Source organism: Chinchilla lanigera, unplaced genomic scaffold (genome assembly GCF_000276665.1).
Source record: "Chinchilla lanigera isolate Chin_1 unplaced genomic scaffold, ChiLan1.0 scaffold00005, whole genome shotgun sequence".
Lineage (NCBI taxonomy): Eukaryota > Metazoa > Chordata > Mammalia > Rodentia > Chinchillidae > Chinchilla > Chinchilla lanigera.
In genome coordinates this window covers 2358211-2378662 of record NW_004955406.1, presented here as the reverse complement: position 1 = coordinate 2378662, position 20452 = coordinate 2358211, and the positions used below count along the sequence as shown (strand labels likewise).

Here is a 20452-nt window from a genome sequence, read left to right as displayed (position 1 = left end):
TTTAGCAATTCCCCTACTCATGGATATTAAGTTTACTCCCACCATTTTATCATTAAGCCTAAAAGAAAATCTTCAACAAATATTCTGTTATCTGCTTCTTTGTAGATGTGGCATGGTTTCTGGCTTAGGTAATGAAAACAGAAGGAATTAAGGAATTAAGAATTTAAATGTAATAGAAATTACCCACGTGCTGTCTAAGGTGACGGTGCCACTTTACATTGACTGTGTCTTGTCCATTTTTCATTTGCTAAGAGCTTTGTCCTTGTGGTCGCCCTTAGAGGTTATCTGCCCCATGACACCTTCCCCAGTGCCCATGCAGGTTGTAATCACTCCCAGATTAAACTGTGTGTCTTTTGTTCTCCTGTGTGTTTGGGTCATTATCCTGTGATTCTTCCTACTCTATGGTAAATTCTTCAGGGTGAAGAAGGTTTTTGCTAACTTTAGCAGTAAGCCTGGTGCTGATTTTAGATTAGAAATATCTGAAAATATATTTAACTTTTGAGTCTTTAAACAACTTCCTATGCAAGTATGTGAGAATTTTGCCCCCAGAAAAGCAAACCTAAAAGGCTGAAGGAATTGGAAGCACACTCACCCACGGGAGCTGCTTACAGAGAAGAACAAGAACCTAACATACCTCATTATTTTTCCTTGTGTACTTTCATCCTTCTTACTTGTTTGCTAACAGACAATTTGGAGGATTCGCTTTAAAAGGCCATATGAAAACTTCTTCCTCCCAAAACAGATATTTTTCATTACCTTGTGGGGCTGCCTGTGGTGTCTGACCTAGAACAGGCTCACTGGAGGCGCAACCAGCAGATGTACAAGCCGTGAGTGTGAAACTGTAGTTGGTGTACGGCTGCAGACCTAGACAGAACAAAGGAGAAATAACACCTTGAGAGGGTTATTTATTACCAGTTAAGCACCAGAAGGAACATGCAGAGTTGGAGCTATGGTATGAAAAAAACTTAAACACACTTTTCTTTTGGTGTTGGAATGGAATCCAGAGTCTTGCACACGTAAGGCAAACACTCTACCACTGAAAGGGGCCCCCAGGTTACTGAAAATTTCTCTTGAATGAGGGTATGAGCTTTATAAGCAGTTAAGCATTAATCACTGATAAAAGAAATTATTGGCCGGCTCCATCCATCCAGCTACTGATTTCCTTGTAGATGGCACCCAGGGAGCTGGTCTACCTAAGTGACCCAAACACTGTAATCCAAGCACTGAGCTCTTCAGAGAACCCATTCTGTCTTTACAGAGCTCCAGAGTTCTCCTTTTTTGGTGTGGAAGCTCTTTGTTATACTGTGAAATCTTTCTTTCGCTTCCACCTTTGGGGACATGTAGAACAAATCTAACTTTTTTTCCACACGACAGTTTTTCAAATTTTAGTAGACAGTTATCAAATCCCCCAAGTGTTCTCTTCTCCAGGCCAAGTACCTCAGTTCCTGCAAATGCTTTTTGTAAGAATAGGAGCAGAAAAATAAAAAGGAGGTTAGAGTCAACATTACTTGCCTCAAGGCATATTCAGTAAATATTAACACTATCTCTTATTTTTCAACTTTGCACTTCTTGTATATGTTGGTTTTACAGATTAAGGAAAAGAGGATGAATGTTAGTACTTATCACTTGTTTTATATTTAGAATATGATGCAACACAGTAATTGCTCAATAAGTTATCAGGGAAAAAGAATGCCTTCCTCCATTTTCAACAGAAGTTGTATATTGTTATATTTCATGACTCCGTGGCTGGTGACCTTGGATGAGCTACTTAGCTTCCTTTTGCCTTGGTCTACTGATCTGTAAAATGGGGAATCACTATACCATGTAGCTCATATAAGAAGATGAAATGGGATACCCAGAGTAGTATTTTATATTAGCAGAAGCAACATTAAGACTCAGCAGTGTTCAACAAAGACTATATTGAAACTTACAGACATCTCTTTCTTTGATTCTTAGGAAAGTTCAAATATTAAAGCTCTCTTCACATTTTTTTAAAGAATGATAGTTCTGTGTAACTGTCAGATAATTACACCAAAGTATAGCACCCTACAATGATTACTGTACACATTTTTCATAAATCTGCAACTACATTTTCACTTGTTTTTTCTTTTGGTGGTGGTGGGTTCTTCTTTACATGTTCACATGTTACCTTGTCATTTTATGCAGAATTTTGCTTGAATGCTACATTTGCAAAGACTTTTGACCACTGTATTTAAATAACACACACATCCCTTTTTAATCTCTTTAAATGATCTTCTTCTTTTCTAGGCTTCACCATGCTCTGTTTTGGCACATATGTCTTTATTTACTGCTTGTCTCCCCTCCTATGATGCAAGCTCTGGAAGAGACCAGGGCTGCGTTTTGCCGACCACTATATCCTTCGCATATGACAGGCATGAAGAAGTAGGTGCTTGCTAAATGAGTGAAAAAATTAATGATCTGGTTTATTTAAAACAGGAGCAGTATTCTGGGTTCTCCCACGAGAGCGACAGCATGCTGCAGCGGCAGCTCCGGATCCAGCTTCAGGGTCCTTTGTGTTTCCTTATCAACGTAGTGATAAGATGCAGGTACTTATTTGATTATAATCTTCCATTTGGTTGCTATGGAGGATTTACATAATTTTGATGTTTACCTGATTTACAGATGAGGAATATGACTAAAGATCTAAGTCAGACCCAGGCCACATGTGTATGATAAAAGCTTACGGGAAAATGCTAGGATTACAAAATACAGAGCTCAAAAGGAAATGGAAGGGAAAGTCCCAGGATGAAAATCTGAGGTTGCGGAGGTAAACCGATTTGGCCTCATGATAGCTCCTTTCACTCTACTGAAAAAGGGGGTTTTAACCACTAACCGGATGCATCCGAGAGTATCTTACTTCTTTATCAGAATGCAAGAGCTTTGGGAGTAAAGGCAGCATTTTGAGTGTGTGTTTTGTCTTTTCCTCTTCTAGTCCCCATTTTAGGGATTGGGTTTGAGTTATTATTTAGAGAAGTGCAAACCTACAACAGTTTTCTGCAGGCACAGCGAAGCTATGGGTCTCCAGTGGGCATCAGCAGCACCGTCTGACCACACAGGTGCTTTTTAGGAATTCCAAGGGAATCTCTGCCGCAGAATCTACTTCACTCAGTCAGAGATTCTTCCCCAATTGCAAAATACTAGCAAAAGAGTAGCGACATTAATGCAATTTGTACATAATAATTATTTTCAAGGTTATTTTTTTCTGAAAACCAGATATAAGTATAGTTGGAAAAAGTGAAGAAACACTGTATTTTTAGGCAGTTTATCCTCAAAAGCTTTTTCCCCGAATATTAATTACCTCAATTCTCTTCCTTATTTTGTTTTCTGACTGGTCTGGTTTCAGACAAGCAGTAACTGCTGAAGAAAACTTCAGAATGGGTGGGTACTAGGGAGAGAAATTATCACCCCGGAAGTGTAGTAAGTTTCGGTAGACAATGCGGGTATTTGTAACCAGGGTAATGATTAAGAGAAAAATACATGTGTAGAAGAAACAGAAACTGTCCTTTCCTTACAGATCTTTCTGAAGGGATTTCCTCTTCATCCAGAACAGTGAAAGGCAGGTAAGTGTTAGGAGTGGTCCAGCAGATGGAGCAGCTGGTAACTTAGGAACTTGCGAGAGGCTGAGGGAGCGAAGGGCAGGGGACGCTCACGAGCCCGAGTGTGGGTTCCGGGCTAATGGAGGGACCGTGCTTCTCTGGAAGTTATCGGGCAACAGAATTAAGGGATGTACGAAACTCAGCCAGGAGGCAGGAGCCTCAGCCCAGAAGTCGAAGTTCAAACTATTGCCAGATATAGAGGGGTCCACAGCTGGAGGTATCACACTGCTTGATTTTAAGACACACTATGAGCCTCGGTAATGAAAAACAGCATGGCACTGGCATAAAAGTAGACACCCAGGACAACGGGGCAGAGTAGACATCATGGAAATTAAATCATGCATCTACAGCCAAGGGATTCTTAACAAAGTCCCCAAAGCATGCATGAAAAGGACAATTTCTTCAGTAAATAATGTGGGGAAAACTGGGTATTAGCAGGTATAGGATTGCAGCTGGATACCTAGGAGGTATGACCAAAAATGTGATGAATGTTTAAATTTAAAGAAATTATAAATACATTGCCATTGACACCCCTCAAAATACTCCCTTTCACTTTGAACGTGTCCAACATTCTTGTAATTTTCTGAAGCACTTCTGGAAATCTCTTTCATGTCTTTTTGAGGTGTGATCAAGAATACAGTGAATCCTGCTGCCTAGGGCCATCCAACAGAAAGGTGGGCTCTTAAAACATTCCAAGGATCCTCATCAATCTTATTCACTGGATCTGGCACCCAGTGATTTCCAGCTCCTCCCCAAAGTCAGAACAACCATTTTGAATGGACTTGGGACATTCAGATAACCATGACAGAGAAACTAAACACATCCATGAAAATGGTCTTCCAGAATGGCTTCAGCAAGTGGTAATAATGGTGGGATAAATGGGTTCCAAGTGTTGGGAGGTGTTTGGTGGGCAGTTATTGGCTGTGTATCTTTTACTGCAATATATAAATGATTTAAAATTGAAGCATTTACCATTTTTTTACCACTCCTCATTATATACAGATATTCCTCATTTAAAGACCTATCTGTTTAACGACTGCTCAGACTTACAACCAAGGAGTGCTCTTTGGACTTACGACTGCATTCAGACATGCAGGAGCTTGAGTAGCAGTGTGGTCTTGTGATGGCTTCTACAGTACAGCACTGTAATTTCTGTTGATTGTACAGTACAGTACTGTACTTTTATGTGCCATTATACATTGTAGTACTGCATGTAAGAGTTACACAAATAAAAGCAAAGTCATCAAATGGGAGTTTCCTTTGACTATTTCTTTGTTCTGAATATAGTAATGTACAGACTATCTACAGTTCCTTGTTTAGCAACCAATTTAATAACGACCTAGTCTCAGGAACAGAGCTTGGACTTTAACCCAGGAACATGAGCCACTTACCGTGCACCCAAAGAAGTTTTGCCTCGAATATCACCAAAACAAGCATAGCTACTCCTGGTTCACAGGTAGGAAAACTGAAGCTCCAATAGCTAAATCTTTGCCAGTGGATGAGTGGTTAGGGTAAGGACAAGACTATCGTTTTCCCACCAGACCCGCTGCTCTTGAGATCACTGATGTGCTAGAGCTAAAGAAACTGAAATTCATCCAGAAATGAGTCATCATCAGCAAGACATAAAAACGGTAGAAACCACTGCAGCCACTCTTTTTAAAATTAGTATTTTTAATGGACAAATCTTAATTGTATACACTGCAGCTACTCTTAACAATGAAAGAAGCACGTTTAAAAGATTTAGTTCAAATACGCAATCAGTACAAAAAGTATAAAGTGAAAAGAAAAAAAAACAAAAAGAATTCAGTGTTTTTTTATGATGGTTCTGTTTTTGTCTCTCTATTGGACTGTACACATTTAATATATTTTAAGAGAATTGCATTTATTTTTAAGGAAGTTAGCTACTAAATTTCACAAGTAACATACTAACTAATGCTTACTAGGCACTCACCACTAGCGGGCCCTCTGCTGTGTGCTCCACTGACATTAACACAATAGATACCCACACTTGCTGCCTCCTGTTTCTGCTAGGATGTGTGTTTTGTGCAGAGGGAGCTGACCACAGAGTAGTGCAACATGTTGTGTGAGATCACAGAGATAAGAAAGGCTGGGCCAGGACTGAAACTTGTACAGGGGTCTAAGAAAGGTAGCCTAGAGCACTCGGGTCAGGCTTCTTAGCCCTATAATGAAAATGATGACCAAGGTAACTCAAAGCCCAGGAACAGTTTTAGTAATATAAAAATTCCAAGTGGGAATAAATATTTCAATATTTCCATTTTGAATGTTATTGTGAGTCACATGCTGAAAAGCACAGCTGTTAGGAGGTGAGTCTGAAGTTACAGTTTGGAGCCCGACAGCTAGCTAACCATGACTAACTAACCATGACCAGGCACAGGTTTGGGCCCAGGTGCCTCAGTTTCTACGTCTGCAAACTGTGGGTATCAGAGCACAAACTGGTTAATTGGGCTGCAGATTACCTTGAGGAAAGACAATACCCAAATCCATCATTTTCTGTATTTTCTAGACCTTGCATTTCCCATATGGTTGAGAAGATTGGATTGCTAATAGGCTTGGTCCACATATTCTGTAAGTAAAGCATCAGCTACCATCAGCCATGGATGATTTACATGAACTGAATGACCTTTCATATATACGATTCTGTACAACTCAATAAAATCCACACATTTCAACTGGAATTTGCTGTCGTTTTAAGCCCCAATTGGTACTCCTTAAAATGAGATATATATGAAATATTAGCAACAGGCAATGAAAAGGGCACACCAATTGAAAACTACTCATGAATTGATCAGGATGAGAAGAGGGAAATAAAGTGATGTCTCAAAGGAACCATTCTGACTGTAACTTAATCCTGAAGTCGAAGGGTAGAAGGAGAAAAGAAAACATCATTCAAGTGCTCAGTATCGAGTTAGATGAGTAGGAAATAGCAGTAGTGGAGTGGAGAAAGGCAAACGCATGGAGAAAAGCCAAGTATTTAACATTTCAGCGTAGCAAAGATGACTGTGGCTGCAAATTACCCTACAGGGAATCATGTTCTCTTTTAAAGGAAAGAGGCATAATGTAACCAAACTCATTACAATTACGCTTCCAAGTAGCATTACTTTCAAGAGTAAATGTATGTTAAAAAGAGACTGCAGAAAGTCTGCCTCTGCTTCATGAAAATATGATTTGGCAAACGAAACCCATGTCTACGTAAGTTAGATTTGATGCAGTCTATAAAGAACAGCTTGCTTCTAATTTTTAATCCCCAGACAACTAGTCAGGAAAACGCACTTTGTCCATTAGAATTTCAGATGGCAAGTGCTACTTCAAAGCATTCAGCCAATTACTCTATAGTTTCATACGCTATTTTCTAAGGAATTTACAAATAGTCCTAAAGGATATTTAGTTCAAAAAGTTGATCAACAGATACACATGGGGTAGGAAGCTATGGCACAGTAGGGTGGCTATGGATAAAGGTAATGCATTGTGTATCCCAAAAAAGCTTTTGAGGAAAGGATATTGAATAATTTCACCAGAGAAATATTTGTGGGAATAGATACGTTTACCCTGGTTTAAACATTATACGATGTGTGCATATATTGAAATAGCACACTCCATAAGTATATACAACTTTTAGGTATTGATTTTTAAAAATATAATTCCATGGCTCTTTGGTCAGCATGGTCAGTGATTAGTTTCAGTGCTAAGAGGCCTTTCTGACTTCAGTTCTCATTAGATGGTGTACTGGTTAGTTTGCCATCACTGGGACAACAAGTTTACTTTGGCTCACGGCTTAGGGAATCCAGTCAGTGGTCAGGTGGCTCAAAGGCATGGGGAGGAATATTGCTCAGCCCATGGCAGCCAGGAGGGAGAGAGAAAGGAGCAGCTGGGTATAAGAATGTGCCCTTCAGGTCACACCCCCTGTGACCTGGCTGTTCCTATCTCCCAATAGCACATGCATCTATGAAATCACCAACAGGCTACCCAACACCTCTATGAGGCAATCACCTTCCAAAGGCCCCATCTCTGAACATGAGATACTTGGGGGGGAATTTTAGAAGCTAAGCTATAACAGGTGGCTATGATCACACTATGGGCATGTAACTCGTTCTGGCACCATTTCACCCACAGTGGACTTGTGGTCTGGCCCATCTCTGTCATAAGGGCAAGGGTGCTTCATTCTCCACACTTGCCTGGGGTCAAAATCATCCGCTCCACAGTATCTCTGCTGGTGGAGATTTCCAGGAACTTCCAGCACCCACTGGCAATCTTGGCTGTAATGGTAGAGCTATATTCCAATCCTAGGATGAGTGAATCTAACTACATGTGAAAATTCAGATGTTTAATATCGATATGCAAAAGCATCAGAGAATTACATTAAAGACATTTAAGGTACATCTAAAGTATGATATCTTTTACAAAATTTTAACAAGAAGTTGTAGTTCATATGCTGAAGTCCTCCTGTTTGAATGGTACCAGCCATCACAGTCTACACTGTACCAGTCAAGGCAATTTCTTGGCTCTCCCCAAGCCGCTATTGGTAATACTGCCCATTTCCTGTATTAGTCTATGAGTTAAGTTGATGTATCCTATGAACCCAACATCAAAGCATTAAAAATGCTATGAGATAATGCCATGGATTTCAATTCTGGCTGCTTACTACAAGCAAATTTGCATTCTTATTTTTTAATTTTATATGAAATTCTAGGTCATAGCTTAGACTCCTCACCCCGATAGCTTAGTTGTCAGACTCATCCTAGTGAGCCCTTCCTAAATGAGTGATTCCTTTGGCAGACTCTCTTTCCAAAGATAGATTGACACCATGGCCATTATTTAGATAGCTGCTAAATCCCCTGCTTTTACTTGTGCTTTAAGTGTCAGCATTTGGCTCATATCTAGATGTTGCCCAAAGCTGCATGCACTCACTCATAGGGAGGGCTTTGGGGAGTGACTGGATGATGGGTGTGTGATTCTGGATTCGTCCACTGATGGGATTACAGCTTGGTGTGATGCTGGGAGGTGAAGCCTGGTGGGAAGAGGTGGGTCAGTGTGAGTGTGGCTGGGAAGGGTCTATCTATCTATCTATCTATCTCTATCTCTATCTATCTATCTCTATCTATCTATCTATCTATCTATCTATCTCTATCTATCTATCTATCTATCTATCTATCTATCTATCATCTATCTATCATCTATCTAATCTACCTATCTATTTTACATATATTTTCCTCCCTTCTCCCTGAGCCCTCTCTGCTTCCCACTTGCCATGCTCTGAGCTCCTTCTCCTCTACCATGCCTCTCCACCATCCTTCCTTCCTTGGCACCAGCTCCCTATGGACTGAAACCTCTACAGATGTGAGCCAAAGAAACCTTCCCTCTTAAATGGTGGGTGTTGCGTATTGTGTCTCAGCTATGAGGAAGCAACTAAGACAATATTTTAATAAGCACTTTTCTTCTCAGAGTTCAAAGCTATAACAGACTGAGGCCTCTTTTCTGCATTTTTCTGGCAGGTGTCTTTTTCAACAACAAAATTTTGTGTCAAGGAGGAAACTGCAGAGATAAGAGGTTGGCTAGAAGCACTGGAACAAAACAAAATTCTTGATTGCCCAGGCAAAAAATCCTGAACACTCAGAATTTGAGGAAAAAATGTTTTGTTCTTAAAAGTTAGTGCCCAGGCAGCTGGTGACTATAATCTTTTAGCTTTAACCTTGTATCTACAAGTAAGTTTAAAGAAAGGGAGAAAGAATGATGCCATGATACATACACACAGAGGTGCAAAAAGTTTTTCTTCAGTAGGAAAAATGGAGATACAATTAGTTGCCATGCCTGCCTCCACAGATCCAGTACTTGGTGGTCAGTGGTTAAGCAGCAGGTGGAAACACAGCCCAGAACATTCCAGAGATCTCCAGAAGCTCCCAAAGCTGTTCTAACATGACTGCCACCTTACTTTTCTTCCTGTTTCAGTTAAAGAAATGGACTGTAATTCAGAGCTAGCTTTGCAGGCTGCAAGTTAGGCAGTCACGTAGGGATGCATGCATAGAAGTATTTTGGAGTAATGCAACATTCTGTTCACTATTTTGAAATTATTGATAATTTCAGAATAAGGGAGCTTGAATTTTCACTTTACTATGGACCCTGAAAATGATGTAGCCACTCCGGCCTGAGTTTATCTACAATGAGAACAGAGCATAATCGTTTAAATACTGTCATTTACTAATACTTACTAATTTCACACATATTTTTGAGTATGTTAGGTATTGTGACAGGTACTAGGAACGCAATGGCAAATAGGAAACTATTGTTTCTGTCCTTCAAAAGCTTTACCTAGTAGCTGAGGAAAGGGACAATGAAAGAGGGGATTATAATAAAGTATAACAGACATCCCAAGAAGAGAGATACTATGGGAGCAAGTAGCAAAATCCTGTTGTAAGGAATTTTCATGTCCTGATATATTGTTGATCAAGCTACGCTCTCTGTTTTTGAAAGGTGATGGGTAGGATGTTGTTGCAATATAACATGAGTTTCTGCTACAAACCGTACGGCTAGGATTTATGTTATTTAGCATTAAGAGGTTTTCATTAGGTCCTAAGAGGGCTGGAAAGGAAGGCAGATTGTTCTCTTTGATAAATTAGTGGTGGGTCACAGTGAAATCCAACAATCAAGAATGGTAGTGCATTATTTGGGAAGCAATTTCCCCAGTTAAGAGACACCAACGTTGTAATCATAGCTGCTTCTAAAGAGGACACAATGAATTCATGCGTTTTGCTCAGTGGCCTGCATAACTTAGTTAATCCCTTTACCTAAGCCCATGTTAGAAGGTTGATGTAGAAAGTAGTGGTGACCCAAAGTGAAACAACGGGCCTCAGAATTGTTCTGTGCGGGTGGAGGGGTGTTTAGTAATGGATGATAGGATGGGGTCCTTTATTGACAAGCTGCCACGCGCTGTTTGCATTAGTGAATATGAGAAGATGATGGTTGCTTCTGTGAGGGTCCCACAGGGGCTCCGCTCAGTGAGATAGCAGCAAACGCTTTGGTTTACTTAAAGCATTGATAACACCTCTAAATAATTAACTGAGGACTTCCTGTCTTCAATTACTTAATGCTTTTTTTAACATCTTGAGAGGATTATAAGCAATTTATGGATTTCACGTGATGAGTCCTTCCCTGCTATTCCCACAAAGCATTTACAGGATCATGTTTCTAAAGCTTTGAGGTAATTAAAAATAAGCACGGAGACAATGGGGCTGAGGCAAGGTGCAGGCGCTCCCTCCTGTCATTTCCAAGGACCTCGATTTTTCAGGCTCGGGGAAGACTCATGCTACAGCTTCATTAGTACTCTGTTGCTTGGGGAATGTCAGGGTTTTGGAAATGATGAGGAAATCAACACATTCATCCTAGGGGCTTCAGGCAGCCCTTTCATCAAACATCTGAGATGCAGTGGGAAATAAATTTGATTATTTTAGTTCATTCCATGAGCTCAATAAAACAGTCATTCACATCATAAATACTTCGGTACTGCACTTGGTCAGTCAGCTAACCGTGCAACTGAATTTTTGCTGGCAGATAAAATGTGCAACATTATACAGATCTCAGGTATTAGATTATCTCATGCCGGTACTGCTCCTGTCCCACAGGAACTGCATAGAGAAGGCTCTGCACTGGGTGAAGTTTTGCTGAATGACACTTTGTTTTCTCACACAACAAAGAAATCCCTCTTTTTAAGGTTTTTGCCCAAACATCACATTTTCTGTATTTACAACAGAGCAGAGGCATAGATCGAATGACTTCTAAAAGTATTTTCCACTTTTTTGATTTGTAAAAATTAAAATTGTGTGCATAGACTTTTTTATTGTAACAAAAAAGGATATCTGGCAGCAGGGTGTTTAGTATTTGAAATCCTCTGTGACACAAAAATATTGACTGAAAATGACAATGAAAGGAAGAACTGGCAGAGGGAAGGAATTTAAAGAAAAATCTTTGCAATTATTTAATGATTAATGAGGCCATCAAGCCTGTTGGTTGGAATGTTACAGTTGAATTTGTTCTGTTGATGTACAAATGCTGGTTTCTAGAAAAATGCAAGCCAGTACCACTGGCAACAACTCAAAGCCAATGCTGGTTAAATAGATTCCATAAGAAGAAATGTGTTTAATCGTGGATCTTGGTTTATTGTACACTCTTCACTGGTACAAAATCTGTTATAGTTGATACATCGTGTCAGTTTGAGGAGTTTAGAAACTTGACTAAGTAACTCGGTTCTACATTTGTAGGGTGAAAAGGACACGCCCTTACCATGTTGTTCATTGTGTCAATTTGCGAAGTTTAAAAGTTCAACTAAGGGTATTCAACAGGAGTCCAGGGTCCTTACTTTGCAAACATTCTCAGCTTGTGGAAGAGGAGGGCACAGAGATGGTGTGGGCTGCTGTGAGTGTGGGCAGATAGCCCATATACAATATAAGGGAGGAAAATAAGCTTGTGTCCCCTCTTCTGCCCCTCCCTTTTTGCTCTTGTTGCTTTTGCTGTCTTCTGCTGCTGCCTTGGATTCTTGCCCATGTGCCATTCCACCTTGCCTTGGAGCCAGCTGATTATGGACTGAAACCTCCACAAACTGTGAGCTAAATAAACCTTTCCTTCATTAATTTTGGGTGTCGGGTATTTTGTCTCAGCAATGAGAGAAAAGTAATGAAGACAAAGTCTTATTGTGCATTACCTTGGCTTTCAAAAATCTAGTTAGCATCCCCCATGTACTCCAAGCCTCTTTCATGATTTCCACCCCAGGCTTGTACAAAGTCGCCCTGTAGCACCTGCTATACCGTATTTGCAGTTATTCTTTAGCATGTCACTCTTCAGCTCACAGACAGCGTCTCAGAAGCAGGAACTTGGCTAGCTAGGACTCAGCAAGTGGGGAACTTGGTTTTGAGAATGAAATGGAATTTGCTTTGCTTGTAAGTAGAGTAGTGATGCCTTGGACACACTGAGCAGGTCAGCTCCTTCTTCATTACTCAGATGTGGATAATAAAATGTCCCTCACTTAGGAGGAAGGGATGAGAATCAAATAAGCCCAAATGCAAATGGTGCTTTAAAATGACAAATCTAGATATAAAGGCAAGGTTTTAATATACAGAACAGCACCATGTCAGTCACTTGTTGTGATTTTCATTTCAAGTGAAATAAGAATAAGAAACCAATGAAATTTGAATTGATGAGAGATTTCTCCACACCCATGGTGGCCAGTGGGTTAGCTGGGGATCTGGAGATGAGAAAAGCAATGTTCCTACATGCAAATACATATTCAGCATCTAAACTTTCACAACTATTTGGGACAACTCCATGGACCCAAGTAAGGCACTAAGATATGTAATCTCTCAAAGTATTCTCTCCCATAAAGCGGAGGTGATAATGCTTTCTATACCACAGGATTGTGAAGATAACCAACTTGACAGCACATGGGAGGGCTCAGGTAGACTTTGGCATGTGTGAAATTCCTCTGCTTCCCAAACATTTATTTAGCTCCTATTGTTGAGTTAAGGATTATTCTAGGCATTACTGGTACTGCATGGAGCAAGATGGGTCAGGTCCTTGCTCTCTTGATGCTGCATTTGAGGGGGTCATAGAAAAGCCAGGCAATGAGAGGTCTGCAATTGGAACAGAACAAAGTGACGTGGTAGTATGTTAAGAGAAGCTGCTGCTGACTACACCAGAAAATACATCTTTTCTCCTCCAAAGTAACATCCAAGCTAGCATGTGTTACTGATTATTATAGTCACTATAAACAGTGATCTAACATCATGCTATTGTGCTGTCTTATATTACATTATTAAAGTTAATGATAATAAACAATGTTATAATACAAAATAAAAATAATACAATTACTTTATGCATTAATAATAGTAAGAGTCACAACCAGTCAACTGTCAACTAGCTGTGAGCCTCAATTACCCGCTTAGTGGACAAAGGTCAGCTTGCAGCTGATTTTCTCCTGCCTTCCGTAGATTCTTGGCTGTCCTAAGCCCGTTATCTATGAGGATACCCTTGAGGAATGAAATGCACCTTACTGTTTGTTTGGAAAAAAAAGTTAATACCGATGCAAAAAACCCTACTCATAATGCATATCAAAGCCAAATATAAATTATTTCTGAAGTTATCTGCTGTTGTGGCTTATTGCTGCCAGTGTGGGCTCTTCTATTAGCATGGATAAGTGGGACCTGACCATATGTCAAGAGTACGCGTCCTTTTGAAGTGACCTCATATATCAAACACACACCACTGGGACGCCCTGCCCCCCTCACCACAATGACAGACTCCTCCAGTAGGTTTTCTGTTTTTTTCACCTGTAACCGTATGCTGTCTCCTGTGACTGATGTCAGTGTAGATGAGACCTCTGCCGCCCTGCCAGAGCTGGTACGCTTTAATGACACCATTCGGTTTCCCCGGGACACTCCAGCTTAGATGCAGAGACTCCGCAGTTAGGGCCGTGACGATGGGTGGCATGATGTTTTCTGGAACTCCTTGGGTCATAGCTACAACTACCTGGAAGCAGAGGAATTAAACAGCAATTTATTGTAGCAGTACACTGGGTATCCTGATCAATGGGAATGTCACTTTTGTTTTAAAATGTTGTTGTCTGGCCTGGCATATCATTAGCCCAGGCTTCAAGAAGCAGTCCCCCTTTTTTTATTCTTTTCTTCCCATCCTATTTAAACAATGAAATCTGACCTTGAATACATTACATAAGTCTCCCACTACCATTCATCACAATAGGTTCAACAACAATTTTGACGGTGGAATGCAACCCTCAGTTTAAACAAGGGGAATCTGGCTGGCAGACTGTCTTCCCAGAGAACTCTTGATAACTCTCTTCCATATGGCCCATCAGTGTCTTTGCATTTTAACAGCCTGATTTTGTACATTTTAAGCACCAGTAAATATGGAGCAAAACCTATATCCAAACTTGCTTGCATATAATATGCTTCGAGCTATATAAACGGGTAGACCTTTGAGCACTCTTCCGGTGACACCAGGGATGATTTTATAGCATCTGCATCAGTGTCTTAGAAAAAGAAGTGAGTGAGAAGGAAAAAATGAAAGATCACCCAGAGAGTGTCAGTAATGGCAAAAGGTAGTTTTGCACAAGCACTGGCTGTGTCTTTTTTTTTTTTTTTTTTTTTTTTTTACCTTTTAACCCATTGTTTTGGCATCCGGTGGATTTGAGCTGAGTCTGTGTTAGAAAGCACAGAAAGACTGGAAGATCACTCGCTGTCACTTGTGAGGCGGCTGCTGTCTGGCTCTTCCGCGGTGCTCAGGCAGGTCTGGGGATCTGCCGCCCCTGCCCCTGCCCTACCCCTGCCCCGCCCCTTACGGCTGAGCATTATCCATTTGGTTCCTTCCACTGTGAGAAGACACTGCTCTCTGAAAATTTAAAGATGGAAAGAACCGGAGCTGTTGAATGCTTCTGTGTTTCTTCTCAGGCTGCTGCTGGCACCACCGTTGGCTTCTGTGAAAGACTCTTTCTCTATTTTCCTCCTAAATTGTTTGCTTCTTCCCTGTCTTCTTTGTGGGAGCTTCTTTCCTCTTCCGTTAGTAGCTCGTCTATGGAATTCTGCGTGTCTCCCTCTAGAGTTCCTTTGGATGACCACATTTAAGTTCATCACTTCAGTTTCCCACATAGATCTTTCTAGCAAACTCCAATTACCTAATTCACCATCGGATTAAACATTTTCATGTAAAATATTAACTTTCCCTGTTACCCTGCTATTAGTTCCTTCTAAGTATTATTAATTTAAAAATTTAATTTTATTTTCTCTTAACATTTATCTTTTTTTAAAAAAATGTTTCTTGGGGCTGGGGATATAGCTCAGTGGCATAAGCGCCTGCCTGGCAAGCGCGAGGTTGTGAGTTCAATCCCCGGTACCGCAAAAATAAATAAATAAATAAATGTTTCTTGCAAAATGGTACCATATTCACAAATTTCTCAAACCAGCTGTCTTAAAACTGTCCAGGAGACTTTCCTGTTGTTCCTCTACAGAGTTGATATCAAGCCCTGTAGATTTTTCCCTACTTTCTGTTGTATCTTTCTGACATTCCCCTTTCTGACCTCTCATGCCTGAGTTCAAGTCTTCATTATTTCTTGCTAAGCTGACTATGGAAGACATACAACTGATTATTTCCTGTGCTAAGCTTGTTTGTTCTTTTTTAAAAGCAGGGATTTTTTTTTTGCAGATATAATACTTAAATATAAATTCTTTTCACCTGAAAAATGGCTTGAAAGTGTTTCTGGATTTACATGATATCAGTGTTTTTATTCTACATTTTGTTGCTGTAATAGAATAACAGCAAGTGGGAAACTTATATAGAAAAGAGGTTTGCATTTCGGGCTCATGGTTCTGGTGGCTGCACCTTGTATTTCAGCTCATGGCTGCGCCATGTATCTGGTGAGGGCCTTGTATTTCAGCTGATGGTGGAAACACAAGTACAGACAGGCTTAGGTGAAAGAAACAAAACTGGAGGCTGCTGTGCTTCGACAGCTTGCTCTTACTGGAACTAATCTAGTTCTAGAGAGCATTCATTTCTTCATGAAGGCAGACCTCTTACGATTACAACTCCTCCTGAAGGTCCCTCTGCCTCCCAACATGGTTACATTGTGACCCAGCCTCAGCATGAGTTTGGCTGGGAAGAAATCATACCAAACTATAGCAATTACAAAAATAATTGATGAGAGCAGACTATGAAAGAGAAGATACCGGTTCAATGCTTTATTTGTTTTTAATTAATAGAACATTGATACTTGGATAAATGTACCTTATATTGATGTCTTCTTGTAGATGTAAGTATTAACACCTAATTAAGTGAATAAGGAACACTCTATTCAAACCACTGTGAAGGGGACTTTGCTCTGTGTCATTGGAAAAGTCCCTCAAACTATTTACCTTGTGGCTGGCAGCACAGCCTGCTATGGTGCAAGCTTCCAGCTGGTAGGAATACTCCTGGAATGGGTGGATTCCCTCTGTGTCAGAGAAGCTCAAGGAAGTTCCCCGAAAACGTTCAATTCCATTTCGGAGAAGAATATAGTAAATGATAGGACCTAAAAGACACAGAGAAATGGTGTATTTGAGTATTGTATAATTTGAACTATTTGCAAACAATTTACATGTCTTAGTGTCCTGAAAAAATGGGATACTGTGGCAATATCTAATTTCAATTTGTTTCCATAGTGCCATGCTCAAGCAGGTCTTACTTATGCTATCATGGAGGAAATGGATTCTTGATGTAATCAAAGGTCATTTGTGTTTATTTCCCTTCAGTATCAAACAATGTTAAAACTATTTTGATTTACCTGAACATACCCTGGTTATTTAAAAGCAGCTCAGATATATGCTATGATTCAAAGTTATTTTTTCATTATTTTGGTTAATAATAGGTACACATGTAGTTCATAATGATGACATTCTTAGTGGGAAGTTGGTACGTGTACATAATACATTTCAATTTCTTTTTCATTCCCTTGCCCTTCCCTCTGGGGCTCCACCCATCTTTTGAGCCCTTTACCCACTTTTCGGATACAGGTCTACAGCACACAATGTTTATATTGCTGGTGTGAAGTTGGTCCACATATGTGAAACATCCCAAATCCTTTTTAAAAATTCCTTATCTCTTCCCTCTTGTCTGTCTCCCTCTATCTCTTGATCCCCTTCCTTGCTGAGAAAGGTCTGTCTCCCTGCTTCTTCTTATTATCTGTCTTTTATTTGGCTCTTTATTTTTAGTCTGGGTTTCTCATTTAAGAGAAACAATGCGATATTCAAGCTTGTGTGTTATGTACTTATTTATTTATGCTAAAATTTCACGAGCGCCACTCCAGAAAGCGACTGACGGGATGGCGCAGAAGCAGTGGTTTGATGCATGCCAGTTACATTCATCTCAATAATCTTTGGATTCTTGAGATTAGGTTGTTTCTACTTGAGAAATAGCGTAATACCATTTGATTGTATAGGTTTCTTCCAGTGTAAGACAATTGTATCTTCAAGACTGCCCACTTTGGTCCACCGAGGAGGAGTCACACCCTCAGGCACGTCTTCTTTTGTGCTGGCTCTAACGGCTTGGCTGAAGCCTCTCCCGTAGCTGTTCCATGCAGAAATCCTATATTCATACATTGTGTAGGGGTTGAGGTTCACATCTGGAAAGACAGAACAAAGGTTATCATGCTTCCTTGTTTGTTTGCTTTTTTACTATCATATTAAAAATGAACATCCAAACCTTTAAACGTATATTTAAAAATGTTCTCCTGTCTTTCTACATAAACAAAGTTCTAATACCTTTATTTTCAAAATCCTAAAACACATCTTAAATATTTATTAGTCATGGGGGTATGGAAAAATAACAGAATAGAGTTCATCATTTCTGTGCAGAGAAGTGTGGAAACATTAAAGAAATGATTGAAAAGTAAGAGTACTTGGCCAGTGTAGAATTAGATGCTTCACAAGCTCATGTACCCTTTACTTCTGTTTGAAATAGGTTTGCCAATATTATTTTTTAGTTTTATTATTATAAATTTTAGCAAGTATTATTTTCTGTTACTTTGCCACTATTACTTCATTAGAAAATTATATGAATTATAATGAAGGACTCAAAACTTACCTTCTCACAGTACCATGTTAGTGACTGACAAGGAATGCACAATCTACAACATATTCCTGTCCTTTTCTACCAAAGCCAGAACTGCAACTCAAACCAAAACTATGCCTTCTGCTTAAAATGATAGAATCATCCTTGCTGAGACTTTTGACTGTGTGAAGTTTTATAGAAAACATTCCCATGAGTCCATGGTGTCTCCAAAGCCTAAGCTTCATGCTAAGCTTTACTAATCTAAGAAGTATAAATAGTCCAGATTTGCAGAAAAATTTTTATCTTAAACATTTCTTTGCTTCTTTCAGTGCCTCTTCTGCAGCCTGAAGACCCACAGAGAAGGTCCTGGCCCCCTGCACTCTCTCCACCGAATGTGGCATGAATTCAGCCCGTCCCCTTGGGTCCTTTGAGGCACACTCTCCTTACAATTAACCTTGCCCTGCCTACTTTATAGAATTAATATGAAAATAAAATAGAGTAAGTTATGTGGCAGAACTTCATAAAATGCAAATTTCGCTATAAATGTAAAGGATTATTGCTCTGGTTTGGATCTGGAATTTCCCCCAAGGCCCATGTATTAAAGTCATGGCCCCCAGCCTGTGATATAATTGGGTAGTGATGGAAACTAAGAGACAAGAGGTAGAAGGAGGAAGTGAGGTCATTGGGGGTGTGGCCTTAGAGTAGATCTTGGGATGTGGATCTCTTCCTTTTCCTTTTGCTTCCTTTCCTTTATCATGAGGTGAGCAGCTTTTTCTGCCACAGGCTTCTGCCAAGATGAACTGCTTTACAAAAGGCTCAAAAGCAGTAGACCCAACAACCATGGACTGAAACCTCTGGCGAAAACCTTTCCTTCTTATAAGCTTATATATCTCAAGTATTTATTACAGTAACAGAAAGGTGTCCAACACAACTACAGTCTATCTTCTCTGGTAATAGGATACTGATCAGGCTGAGACCCACACAGAACCAGACCAGACCCTGTGACACTAGAGGAATCTTTATTAGGTGGGAAAGTGACACGGCAGGCTGCCCAGTGGACTAGGACAGCCCTGAGCTGAGCAAAGCATGGGGCTTTTAAGCTATTTTCCAAGGAGGATGTCCACGGGCTAGAACACTTTTGGCAGTGGGGGGTGGTGTGTCCGTAGGTCAGAACAACCTGAGCGGGGGGTGGGGGTTGTTTGTCAGAGTTGAACATCTGGTTCTGCCAAGGCAGATGAGGGCAGGGTTGGCTTTTGTCGAGGGCAACTGGAGGGGAACAGGTGAAGAGGAAGGAGCTTTTATTATTGAGAATTTAAGTCCCCCATGGGGGGGGTGCCTTATGACTTATCAGATACCTGTACCACTTGTCTGTGATGATCATCAGCAGATCCCCAAATTTCCCTTGCATCCTGTCTCTTGAGCTTCTATTTAGAAGCTGTATTACCCCATTTTTTTTGAAGCTAGCAATCCCTTTTAAAGAGGACCCCCCCCACTTTGCCAGGAATCTCCTGCAGAAGGAGCTGGGATGCCATAGGATCCCAGGCTGCACCATGTAGATGGAAACACCACCTGAAGCATAATGAGCTACAAGATGGAAACCTCAGACCCTCCAATGACCTTGTGGACTGAGCTATCCAGACCACCCACCTACCCACAATTGCTCACTCTATTTTTACACACCTTGCTCTAGCAGATGAAACTTCTCTGTGCTAATAACTACTATTCTGCACCTTCAGGCTCACATCACCGTTTCTCATTCCAGTTGCTGCAGCTCTCTGAGGGGCTTTCCATAATCTTTATCTTACTATTTTTAGTTCTCCTTTTTTCTCCTCTCATCTCTTCTTGTTTCTTTATTCTGCAAGTGCTAGTCTTTCAAAGATGCTCTCAGCTCATGACATAGAATCATTCATTAAAGTTTTGCCTTTCTCAGCAATCTTTCTCATTTTCAAAGTTCTATTCTTTTCAATAATTGCCAAGTCTCCTACCTCCATTTCCTGCACACCCTTCTTGAAACTTCCTGGCTCAGGATCATTCTGTGTATTATACTGGACTAACCTTCCAATAACAGAAGGTGTGTGAGGGTTTGGAGGACAGGTTTAAACAGTATTTATTTGTTATTTCCTGAATGTCCCATGTATACAGTATTTGTCCTACTTCCACCACAGCTTTAATAGCTGACAGTCTTTTCCTTCAGAAATGTGCGTATACTTGTGTCTTCCCGTTGTTTAGAAAGCTTT

General features: G+C 40.3%; 1 protein-coding gene across 2 annotated transcripts in view; it reads right to left on the bottom strand.

The window, feature by feature from the left end:
* Ush2a (Usher syndrome 2A (autosomal recessive, mild)) overlaps positions 1–20452 on the bottom strand; it is a gene marked incomplete in the record, with an annotated part of 661834 nt that overhangs the window by 121002 nt on the left and 520380 nt on the right. For both annotated transcript variants that reach the window (XM_013519932.1, XM_013519934.1), the window contains 4 exon segments: positions 757–864; positions 13949–14147; positions 16544–16698; positions 17590–17787. In XM_013519932.1, coding sequence (XP_013375386.1) covers positions 757–864; positions 13949–14147; positions 16544–16698; positions 17590–17787 — 660 coding nt within the window.